This window comes from Dipodomys merriami, unplaced genomic scaffold, assembly GCF_024711535.1.
Source record: "Dipodomys merriami isolate MVZ:Mamm:240054 unplaced genomic scaffold, mDipMer1.0.p SCAF_35, whole genome shotgun sequence".
In the NCBI taxonomy this organism is placed as follows: Eukaryota; Metazoa; Chordata; class Mammalia; order Rodentia; family Heteromyidae; genus Dipodomys; species Dipodomys merriami.
Genome location: NW_027205048.1, coordinates 1445781 through 1458499, shown reverse-complemented (window position 1 = coordinate 1458499; position 12719 = coordinate 1445781). Strand labels below are relative to the sequence as shown.

The following is a 12719-nucleotide window of genomic DNA, read 5'->3' as shown; positions in this document are numbered from 1 at the left end:
GACACTAGGTGTTGGGCTGGGTTGGAGTGGGGCTGGCTACTGAAGACCCAGCCCACTGGCTTGCTGGCTTCCCTCCCCTTTGCAGGGACTCTTTACTGAAGGACTAATTGACTCTGAACTCCAATACAGAATCAAAACCAGGTCTGAGTTTGGGATGGCAGGATGTTGTGGAGTGCTGTTTGGGAATCTGCCTACTAGTTTGCTAACTATGTCCAGTCATTTTTTTCCCCAATATAGTATATTAAAATTAGTTGTTATAGGGCGAGATACTATAGGATCTACTGGCTGTAGTTGAAGTTGGGAAGAAAGAACTGGAATCTGAAATGGTTGGACTCTCAAATGTCTCTACTTGTGTCTTGAGTTTACTTTGTTCCTGGTGGGAAAAAAAAATGTCTCCTGCCATGCAGTGATTCCCCATTCACTTTCGATAGTGCGTCAAGCACAGCTGATAATTATTGGATTACTTAGAGCTATATGCTGACTGAGATTATCCAGGCACAGAAAAGACAAATACCACATTACTGTGGAAGTTAAAACCACCAGATGCTAGGAGGGAGAGGAGGAGGATGGTGGAAGAGGCCCAGGTTTGGGGGAATGCGGGCTAGGTTGGTCAAAGAGCGGAGCATTTTAACTAGTCAGGAGGAATCAGTGGTAAGTATCCATGCAGGAAACATGATAAGCCAGTTAAATCTAGCTGGCAGTTATGAATACTTGCCATGGCTCAAAGATTTTGTCTGTTCAAAGCAAAAAAAAAAAAAAAAGGCTGACAAAAGAAAGGTAAATAGGACCCAAGGGATTCTGATAGGTTTGCAAATTCTCTAAAACATAATGAAATTCTGCCCCTCTCTACACACATTTTCATGGTCCTGGATTCACATCAGCTTTTCAAACCTTGTACTTGACTCTGCAGAGATGAAGGACCAAAAAAGTCAGGCCTAGAATTAGCAAACCAGTGAGTAAAGACAAAGACAGTTTGCAAATATGTGTGCTGCGTTCGCATCTTGTATAAGTTAGCCACTAGGCCACTGGTGATGATTTTTGAACACAGAAGGGGAACTTTCCTGTAAAACAGGCTGCACTTTGACCTTTTTAGGGTTGGATACTGGGATAAAGCAACACCTGTGACTATTAGCATGTGGTAGGTACTCAAGCACCTGTTTGCTAATGAGAGAAAAGAAGTCAGAAAGGCAAGAAGCAAGAGAAAGGCTGATCACTTGTTTCATGATTTCACATGGAAAACTTGTCAGAGTTTTAAGTGAAATATATGCACATGAATTCCTAGTGCTCTCCTTTTAAAACATTAGATAACTCTGTAAATACTTTAGGAAGAAACAGGAAGTATAAGGAGAAAAAACATAATCACAGAATATTCTTCATGTACCAGCTGGGGGCAATCCAGTACTACAAATGTGAGAGTGGAGAAAAAAGTACAGAGGAAAGATCATTTTCTAATGTTGCTGCCACTGTGTGAACTGGCGCCTTTTCCTCTCCAATTACTATGTCTTGGTCCTCTGAAAACCATAGCAACAGGGCAGAGCAGTGCTCAGATTGCCGACTGAAAGGACTGTGAAATGCCAAGTTTCCTGTACCAAATAATCCTTGGCTCAGGTGGCAACTGAGCTTCAAAATCTAGAAGCTATGGCAAGCAGCTAGCTCAGAATTACAAACTGGGTACACTTATCCAAAACTGTCCTGCTCTGTTAGGTGACATAAAAAACCTTCATTAAAGTTTCATGACTATGAAAAATCCTCAAGACATAGGACATCTTGAAATGCCATGGAGATGGTGACTACATTATTCTGATTAATAAAATTTATAATCAAGTCCATCTCCTCCTGGCATTGTTCTGAATAACATAGTGATTTCTTCCATGCCCTCAACAAAAGAAGCATTACTTGATATGCTAAGCTTTTATAAAAAATTGTCTTTCTTAGACTCTATGCAAGCTTTTGCAGAAAATGAAGACTACTCCTGATGTGTCTTCTTCATTTGTAGGCTATGTCTCTTAAGGGGATGACATTGTGCCACACTTAAAATAAGTAAAGGTTATTCATGACAGAATTAATTGTAGTACATCATAGAGAGACCTAGGAGAGCTGCAAGTAGCTAGAAATAGTAACCAGCAAGACAAAAAAAACTATGTTTTTCTCTCAAGGGTGGAAGATAGAATTAATGTATAAATATATAAATGCACGCTTTGTAGTAGTATCCAAGTGTACACAAGTATATCGATTGAAACACGGTAGATTCAGAGAATTTGAGTTTGATGCAATTCCTTAGAAAGGGCAAGTCACAGTGCAACAAAATAAACATGAGAAGTTGGGTGCTTAAAGTGGGAATTGGGATCCAGGGGAAGGGAGTAGACACATGAAGAGAGGTGGAGGGGAATGCAGTTATAAAATACAACGCATGTTTCACAAAGTTAAGAAAACTGAGTGAAGAGGTGAGGTTAGGAGGGATTCAGGAGAATCATGAATGGGGTGAGACACTCATCAAGATACATTGAATTCCTACCTTTTGTATAACTTCCTACTCTTTTGTATAACTACTTAAAGACAAAAATAAATTGAAAAAGAAACCTTTCCTGAATAAATAGTTTGACATTTGATAGTGATTAAGCATTCACTTAGTGTTGTCCATTGGTGATTCAGAACCTCTGTGACATTTAACAGTAGTACCTCTTCCACTCTTCCACTTCCACAAAATGAGGCCGAAACACTTGATTCTGGTGTTTCTTCTCAAGAGGTTATACTCCAGACTCCTCTAGAACTCTAGAAAGTAAAAACTTCGCTTGGAAGCTTTGCATGAAATTTTCATATAAAACTGGTATGTTAATTGCTTCTTGAGGGTTTTACTTTCTCTGTTGGCTGTGGGGGGAAAAATTGCTATTGTGATCTGCAGATTTATTATTATTTTTTGCCAGTTTTTTGTTTTCTGAGTTTCATTTTTACTTTGTTATTTACTCTACCCTATACAAATTTAATCATTGCAATCATTGTATCTTTGTCACTCTCTAAGTATCTGCTGGCTGAGACTTATAGAGCAGGATAAAAGTAATCACAGCAATTCACCGGTGATTCCACAAACTCAAGTTGATAAGATTTAAAGTAATCTTCTTGAGAGAGGAAAAGATATATGGGTTTGAATACATACTTATATTTTTTTACAACTCAGCAAGGTACTATTATAAATAAAATTTGTGTTAGATTTGTTATTCCTCCCCTTTTTAAAACTGTTGATATTTTAATGATAAAATCTCACCACAGTTTTGAAGCACAGACAAACTGGTGCCTTAACTATTCACTTCAACTTTATTATTAGTGCATTTATCTGTAAGTATGACTTTTATTCTGACTGGAACTGAGAGGCTCATGAAGGGAATGTGATCATTACATGTGCTCATTACATGCAAGTATGAAAATGTCACCCTACCATTATGCTGTATAGTTCGTATACACGATTGCAAAGAAATTGATTCTGATAATATCCAGACTGAGACATTTACAATCATTTTGAAGGTGTTAGGACAGTTTCACACTGTATATCTTTCTGTACACTGAGATCAGGCTGAGTAAAGAATGATTGTGAGATGCCAAATGTGTGTTTTTTTTTTTTTTGCAGGCCCCTCCAACCTTACTCAATCTTATTTCCCAGCTTCCTACCTCATTTTCTATGTTTAGTCTTACCTAACTGTACATTGTACTGTTCAACTCTTCTACTTTACTTTTGCTATTCATATTACCCAGGCCCCATGTGTTGCTTTTCATTCTGACCATTTCCTCTGCATTCATGGTCCATCCATCCTTGGTAGCATTTTCTCCAAGGAGTCTTTTCTAATCTGAAGGTAGACCTTGTCTCTTCCCCTTAGAATTTCAGAACGTTTTCACTTCTATCTTCTGACTCAGAAATGACTCTCTTTTTTACAGTAATCAATAGAAACATTTTATTCCTTAGTTTAAATTCTGGGCTGACCAGGATTAGATTTTAATATGCAATTCTTCCAAAAGCTTCACCTAGTGTTTCCCAGACTAAGTATGAACATATTTATAAAATGACCAAGTGATATTTAATTAAGTAAATTAGTCCTAAATGAAGGTACTCTCTTTTTCACCAACCTGGGATATTTGATGTACCTGGTAGACACTAGATATGTTAGAAATGAAAGATGGTAATAGGTGGTTTGATGAAGAGACGCATGGATGAATAGACGAATGGATGGATGGATGGATATATGGATGGTTGGATATTGCTATGAATCTGGGCTTTAGATTCTGTGCATTTATGACTCTGTCTCCTCTTCTTAGCCCTATTGCTCATTGCACCTTCACCTGAAGGTTTCTGAGAACCCCTACACTTCAGGGATCATTGCCAGCAGAGACACAGCTCCGAGTATCATTGTGGCTTCAGGTAAGGAGTCTGCTTGCTTTCCTAGCTATTAGAAATGCCATTTATTTTAAGAAGCTAGATAACTGCACTTGTGATTTAATAAACCAGCTAAAATATCTTTGAAAGATACTGAAACCATTGGCTCTGCACCAAGTATGCTGAAAAAAACCCAGCTTTTTCAGGCAATTCAGGCTGCTCATGTACTCTGTTGTTCTGTTTTGCAGAACATTCCTTCCACTGATAGCAATATGCTTTTTCTAGGTAATATAGGTTCTGAATTGTCAGACAGTGACATCAGCATGTTCGTCTCTTCAGATGCAGGGAACACCTGGAGGCAGGTAAGAAAATGTCCTGGATGGGTGCTGCTTAAATTCAAATGGTACAAAAATTGTCCAACTTGGTTTAAGGCCAAGAACTTGTTCTGTATTACTACACATAAATCCAGAAGTTGCTGAGGTGTTTTTATTATTTTTCTATTTAAAAACAGTTTTATTAGCTTTAGTTATACAAAGGTGTTGCCATTCCCTGAAGCAATTTATGGATACAGTGCGTCTTCCTTGTCCACCCTTTCAGTTGTCACGAGCCTTTGCATTTAGTAAACATTTGTGTATTTTACTTTTTTGTCACTTAATTAAGATATCTCTGACCAAGGCATCCCTCTAAGAACACTTATAAGTGAAAAATGAAACCAAATTACATCTGAAATAGCTTTCCTAGCAACGAAAATTGGAATCCCTGAATCTGTCATACAGAAAATATGAAGCAGAATGCCACGACCCCTTGCCTTCAAGTCAGGGCGGAGTCAAATGCCATGATAATAGCCCTTTCCCAGGTGGTATTCTGAGATGTTTAAATCTCGTATGCAAAAGAGAGAGTAATAACCATCAGGGGGCACATGTTAGTTAAAGTACAAGTGGAATCACTTTTAACCAATGTGTTTAGCTTAAATGCTTTCTGCCTTTCTTCTGAATGAAAATTAGGGACCCATGGCTTATAAAACAAGCCTTTAATGAGGCTTAGCAATCATAACAAGATAGGAGCTTAATGCATAGTTGTTACACTTCAATAAATATGTTTTAATAACCCACTGACGTTTAATTAGCATACAATAACTAGCACTGTAAATTGAAATCTAATGCACAGGTAATCATACTTAGCAATGAGAGTGTTGGGCTTTAAATTTTAGAAAGATGGGTCTAAATAGTGATGTGTTTACCATTTCTTACCTTCAAACCTTTAATGCATCCTTGGTGGGTTGCTTATATTTAGAGAAAAGCAATTTGTGGAATAAAGTCAGAGCAATTGGTCTTGCAGGTACATAGAGAGGCCTGTTTTGAGGAAGCATCCTTTGGAAAATAAAGGGCCACAGTTTCTTTCATTACAAGGCATAGAAAGCTCCACTTCTCCAATCCTGGCATGAATTTTAGGCTAAGAATGTTAAAATGAAGAGAGTATTTCTGTGTTGAAGTCAAAACAGCAACTATCTTCTACAGAAAGGCGTGATCTAGCATGTCTTCATTATGACTTCAAATTAGTTTCTATGCATTTGTAGAAAGATCAGTGATACCAAAGAGGACAATTTCATCTTGATCGGAACTGTATATGACTTAGTAGGACATCCCAAAATCAACAAGAATACATTTCTTTAATGACACTTGACAAGGTAGAAGTAATTACATATGAGGGCATGGTATTGCAGCAAGTCCCTTCCTTCATCAGTTACTATTTCTGCAGCCTTAAGCAAGTTACTGCATCTCTCTAACCCTTAGAGCCCTTGCCTGTAAAACTGAAAAAGCTAGAACCAGCCATCTCTTAGCATCTACCCACAGATAATATCTGACAGTTACCTAACATCCTGCCATCAAAAGTGTGACTCAGTTGATAATACCATAACGATAAAGGAATATAAACATGAAGGCCTACTATTTACTCTTTAAAAGTTGCTTTTTTACATGCCAACAGTCATTGTATATGACACACCAATGTCCATGTAGCCCCCGTGGTTTCAAGTATGATTCTATAACATATTTGCACAAACCATTTTCATGCTGGGAGAGTTTTGATTCTGTGCATACTCAGGATGTGTCTCTACACGTGTTTCTCTTTCTCATCCAGATCTTTGAAGAAGAGCACAGTGTTTTATACTTGGATCAAGGTGGAGTCCTGGTTGCTATGAAACATACATCACTCCCCATTCGACACCTTTGGTAAGGGTCACCTGCATTCGAGGAGACACAATAGCTGGTGGTTCAGTTAGGACCAGTTCAGGAGTGAAGCTACCAGCCTGCAACTGAGCTTGTATTAAAATGCAAAGGAATGCTCGCATGTCATTTACACCTTGGTTCTCTTCAAGCAAGATAACTGCTGGAACATTTTTTTTTGTAAAGAAAGAGTGGAGGTGATACAAAGGAGAAGGTTGAGAATTTCTACCCCTGGGAGAGTAATTCCTTATGGTTTTCAGATGTGACCATGCCCTTATTTCTTTTCTCAGCACCATCACTGCTAACACCATGCTCAATGTCAGTCAAAGTCTCTCTGAGTAGCTATAGTACTTGTAGTCACCTGCCCCAAATAACATCTCTTGAGGTTTAGAATTTACATTATTTTAGGCCTCAATGCAAAGATCAGCTATCCATGCAATTTTGCTCGTCTGTTGTTTCTGCCCCTGTTGTGTGGTTTTTGTGAAGTGACACTGTATCCTTTTATGAAGTGACATTCTGAATTCTACTTATACCTTTCTCCTATGAAGATCCAAGTACTGGTGTTCAGAGGGGGTTTCCGATAGGCTTTTTCATTATTGTTTGATAGTGATTCATAATTGGGTATAGTGATATGACTGTAATCATAGTATTTTGTAAGGAGAAAGATGAGAATCTCAAATTTGAGGCCAGTTTGGAATACAGGCAGAACTCTATAGTGAGATTTTTGTCTCCAAAAATGAGAGGAGGAGAAAGAAAAAAGGATGAAGGTAGGAAGGAAAGTAAGAAAAGAAAATGAAAGAACCGACAAAAGGAAAGAGAAGAGAAAAGGAAAGGAAAGAAAGGAAGTTAAAAGGACAGGAAAAGAAAAGGAAAAATGAAAAAAGGTGATTCTTCCCATATGTGAACTCATTTAAAATCAGATGCATGGTTGACCCTCCACTGTTGTTTAGATGATCAAGGCAAACAAAGACTTAACTGGGAAACACCAAAGAAATTATCTTGTGTAACTGTCTTGTGTAGTGTGGGCTTCTATAACAAAATATCATAAGCAACAAAAATGTATTCCACATGGTTCCCATCTGGAAACTGGGAGCTCCAAGACCAAGGTGTAGCAGGCTCAGTATCCTTATTTCTGGCTAATCACCAGTACCTTCCTCCTGAGCCTTTACAAAGTAAAAAGGAGCAGTGATGTTCTCCCAGTCCTAACCTAATCGCACCCATGAGGAATGAATTTAAGAGGCACTAATTCTATCCATGAGCAAAACCCATGCTAGAGGGCTCCATCCTTATGAATCCTCCTAAAGAGTCTGCCTCCTCATATCATCACAGGGGTGATTAAATTTTCAGAAGTTGGATTTTTGTAAGGATACACATGTTCAAACCATAACACTGACCATCAGATCTGTAGACTTTTCTTGCTTCTGAGACCTCATCCTCCCATACTCATTCATAGAGGCCAACAAGGATGTATAATGTAAACATGGCAAAGATATGGCCACTGTGAGTTATTTCTCTGGAAATCCATAGCTCAGTCTTGCAAGGTCAACAGTCTTCAAGATCTCCTGTAAGATTCACTGCTAGGTAGGAGTGAGGGTTTGGATAAGAATTAATAAAATACTTTAGTGTGCAAAAAATTCTGTTAGAAACTTACTATGACTCTCATTTCCTAGAGCTCTCTCCTTTTTGATACCTCAATACATGTGAGTTCCAGTTAACGCCCCTCATTGTATTTCTGTGTTGATATATAGGATTTTTAGTTTTTCTTTTTTGTATAAATTTTTATGTTTAACATCGTCTTTAACTATTTGTAGAAAGGCATTTCAGTTAAATACATCAGTGTGTAAGTGCAATGAAAGACCCCCTTTAACAATGCCCTTATATATGTTTCATCGCCCCCCATTGCTTGTATGTCTTTTCCTAGAAATGACTTTTTGTTTCTTTGTTTGAGATGCGATTACTTATTTTATGCCTTTGCTAGGTTGAGTTTTGATGAAGGGAGGACTTGGAGCAAATACAGCTTCACCTCTATCCCACTTTTTGTGGATGGGGTTCTGGGTGAGCCTGGAGAAGAGACTCTAATCATGACGTAAGTGAAATTCCATGCTGGGCGGCGGTCTTTATATGAGAGAGTAAACCCAAAAAGTTGCTTTGTGGTCAAGCTGGTTCCATTTACTCTTATTAAGTTTGAGTATATTAGCAAAACCCATACACGCCACTAGGAGAGATCCCAACAAAGAGAAAAGAAAAACATGCAACTGTACTTGGTAGCGACACTTCTGTGGTTGTTAAGAGACCCAGACTAAACGGTTAGCATAGAAGGACTATATTCTTTTCCTTGAATACACAATAAATTTAAGCAAATTAGATGGAAATATTTCAATAGAAAACCAACCCATACATTTGAAACTTTAATAATAAGCAAAGAATCTCAGGTGTATAAGAATAATTTGCCTTTCAGTCAGAACACAGCATTTGATCAAAGCCCCACCAAGTATTTTATTCTTTGCAGGTTCTATACTTAATCTAATTGTGAGTCATTTTAGGGAAACATTGAGAACAATTTGTTCTTGTGAAATTTCATTTACACTCTTTCTTATCTATAAGGTGATGATCATTAATTTGCAAAAGACTTGATTAATGGCTTGGTTGTCTATAGGTTAGAAAACATAGGCTTCCAATTTGAGATGTTAGACTGCAATATTCCATCCCCTAGAAAACTTGTCACAGAAAATAGGAAATGAAAGTTCTGAAGCAGTACTTGATCCTGTAATACACAAAATGTCAAAATTAAAGAAAATAACTGGCACTTTTCTGAGCCCCCTCCTTTTATTTTTGTTGTAGTGGTAGAAAACAGCAACAAATTACCTGCTTGTTATACTATCCACTTTTGTTTTTTTTTTGTAAAATGAATATTTAAAAAGAATATGGTTGTGTAAATGACTGCTTTGGAGTTCTTATTTTATCCACACCTATGAATAGTCATTTGAAAAGCTACATTAAATAGCCAAGTTTATTAGGAAATACAAAATAGAATATATAATGTAACAGCAGTTATAACTGCTTAAATCTGCTGTCCATTTCCCAAGAACAAGAGGGAGGGTAAAATAATACAGAAACCATAGGAACCAGGTATATTTGCCAAGGAATCTGGAAGTACATCTTAGACCACCTACAATGTGATTGTTCTGTTCTTTTTCTTTTTCATTTTGACTCAAGAGCCTACTTGTGGTATAATACACACAATGGTGGCAGAATCTGTACAAATGTGTTAGAATATATGTAAGTGGGCTCTTTAGTCAAACGCAGTGAAGTATGGCTGAAGTAGTTATTAGCCATCTCACTATTGTGTTTGCAAAAACTCCTTGCTTTCATACCTCTTGGTTCCTCAACTACAAAACAGAAAACTAGAAACCATGCCCTTCTCTTAATTGTGTTCTAAAGATTAACTTTTATAATCTGTGTCATGGGCTTAGCATTGCAGCATCATGCTCATGGAAATACTCAACAAACATGAGTGGTTGCTCATGTTGTGGTCAGTATGGTCACTGAGAGTATGTCTATCCCCATGTATCCTGTAGAGTGTTTGGACACTTCAGCCACCGCTCTGAATGGCAGCTGGTCAAGGTGGATTACAAATCTATTTTCGATAGACGATGTGCTGAAGAAGACTACAGACCTTGGCAGTTACATAGCCAGGTAAGGAACAAGAGAATTGAAACTGAGCCCCGGGCAAGATGTAGGGGAATGTGGAGAAAGAAAATGCCTTCTTAAGTCTCAGAAACTCAGTGTGTCCATTTCATTATCTCTTACATACTCTGTGTTCCACAACAGTGAACAAACTCAACATTTATATCTTGTGGTGAAATGATATCTGTTTATTATGAAGCTCCGAGATAAGGAGATAAAATTTAAATGTACTTGCCTTACACTTACAACTCAAAATGAAATGCCAACTCAGCTCTGAGAGCCAAACATAAATTATCTGAGCCTGTCATTATAGGTGCATAATGTGGGCAGGGTGAGGAAAAGATCTTCAGTTTCATCTAGCAGTGCAAACAGAGGTGAGGCATAAAATAAAAATTAATGCTCATGGATGGCACCAAAAGAGGCCTTCATCCCCCATTGCTTTGATTCCCTGGGAACACAACACTTCCTACCTCCCCTCCCCCCACCCCTGCCAGGTGTCTTTTGAGGATCAGAATGCAGTAGGAGAATTTCTAGTAGAAAACATGCCTGCATTCTGGCTTTTCAATAATTTAGCTCATACCAGATCAAGATGCTAGAACGAGAGAGTTCTTGCCTGATTTCCCAAAGCAGAAGTCATTCTGCAGCTCTCTCTCAAAGGATAGGGTAGAAGTTCTTGCTGCAAAGCCATCTCCATATTCAGATAGTGAAACATATTTCAAACTCAGACAATGTAATTTATTTCCATGTACATGTGTAATAAAACCAGTTGAAGTGAGTTTCTTCAAGAAAGATAGTGAATAGTAGAGCAAATAGAATTCTGCCTTAGCCCTTCAGAAACACAGAAAGAGTTCTGACTGATAGTGGGCGTTGCATCAACTCCAAACTCCCACGCTATTCAGAGACTCAGCAATGAAATCATCATTCATTTACATTGCTCCTATTTCCCTTTGGGGGATGATATTCAAAACTTTTATTTATTCCATGGGATGAGATTGAATTTAGCGTTCTTACTTGTCTGTCTGGGAGATGAAAACGAAATCCATTGCTGTAAACCTGTGTGGGAGGAGACATAAATTGGGATATACTTCTTGGTAACACTTGTCTTTCATATGGCCATTAATGACCAACTAGATATATATTTTGTTATATGGGAATTGAACTTAATGGCTACAACTTTCCTACCAATCTACTATTTATAGGGTATCTTACTTATCTACATTTTCTTCACAGTACTGAGCTTATCTTGGGCAAATAAAAGTTTGCTTAATGAATAGAAGTTCAGAATGTATTATTAGACAAATCACAAATGCTTCTTCAGGTTTATAGTGCTTACCATAGTAGAAATCAGAAAGAAAATGTGAGCACTAAAGCATGCTCTTAACAGCCATAGTACAATAAAGACTAGATATCTCCCCAAATGTGCACTGATATGAAGCACAGAAAGTCTAGGCTATGTGCTCAACTGTGTTGGCACTTGTTTTCTTACAGGGAGAAGCATGCATCATGGGAGCCAAAAGAATATATAAGAAGAGAAAATCTGAGCGGAAGTGTATGCAAGGAAAATACGCAGGAGCTATGGAGTCAGAGCCCTGCGTCTGTACAGAGGCAGATTTTGACTGGTGAGCTTGTATAGCTTTCCTGTAAAGTTATTCAGTATACTCCATCCACAAACCTAAACTTGATGGAAGCTGAGATTTGAAAAATCGGGGACCTGCATATAGAATAGTGGCATGATTCATGTTTTTATGAAATTATCATTTAGAGAGCATTGTGGTTGAGGACATTGTGGTTCTAGCTGTGTACAAGTGCATATGGTGAAACTAGAAATTTCTTTACATTTAAAGATTCAAAAGATTACTGGTAATTATCTATAATCTGATGACAAAAAGAGACCACTATCCTCTCTTGGCTGCTTTAAACAATAAGTCTGAAAACAATCATTGGCTTCTTTAGGAGCAAACATATTTATGCTCTAGATAAAACCTTTCTGGCATTGAGGAGCCTTCTAAAGGAACGATGATCTTATAAAGCATTTTTCTCTCTATTCCTGAAAGTTTTAATTTAGTGATCAGCTGGCAATAAAAGACATTATGGACTTGTTAAGTATGTATTCAATGGGGTAGAGTTATGGATCTTTGTCTTTGTGAACCTTGTGGTAAAGTTAGTTCACATTGGGAAAGTAATGAGACACTGGGAGCTATCTAAAGTGTTGTAGAGTTCTGGGAACATTGGCTATGCAGAAAGCTAGCTTATAGGGCCAGCAATGTTTTGTGGAAAATGACTGTACATTGTACATTTTGTGGGTAGAGATGAGAGAGAAAAACTGGGAGAGAGCAAGGGAAAGGGGGACATGGTTCCAAAAGACTTGTACTCGTTATTCATTACCTGATTCATGTCACTGCAACCCCTTTGTATTAAACTCTACAATAACAATATATATTTTA

The 12719-nt window shown here is 37.8% G+C and overlaps 1 protein-coding gene across 5 annotated transcripts in view; it reads left to right on the top strand.

The window, feature by feature from the left end:
* Nucleotides 1-12719, top strand: part of Sorcs1 (sortilin related VPS10 domain containing receptor 1) — a 477489-nt gene that overhangs the window by 390068 nt on the left and 74702 nt on the right. For all 5 annotated transcript variants that reach the window (XM_069987934.1, XM_069987933.1, XM_069987931.1 and 2 more), the window contains exons 11-16: nucleotides 4306-4408; nucleotides 4649-4725; nucleotides 6503-6594; nucleotides 8567-8674; nucleotides 10167-10284; nucleotides 11764-11894. In XM_069987934.1, coding sequence (XP_069844035.1) covers nucleotides 4306-4408; nucleotides 4649-4725; nucleotides 6503-6594; nucleotides 8567-8674; nucleotides 10167-10284; nucleotides 11764-11894 — 629 coding nt within the window. The remainder of the gene's footprint in view (nucleotides 1-4305; nucleotides 4409-4648; nucleotides 4726-6502; nucleotides 6595-8566; nucleotides 8675-10166; nucleotides 10285-11763; nucleotides 11895-12719) is intronic.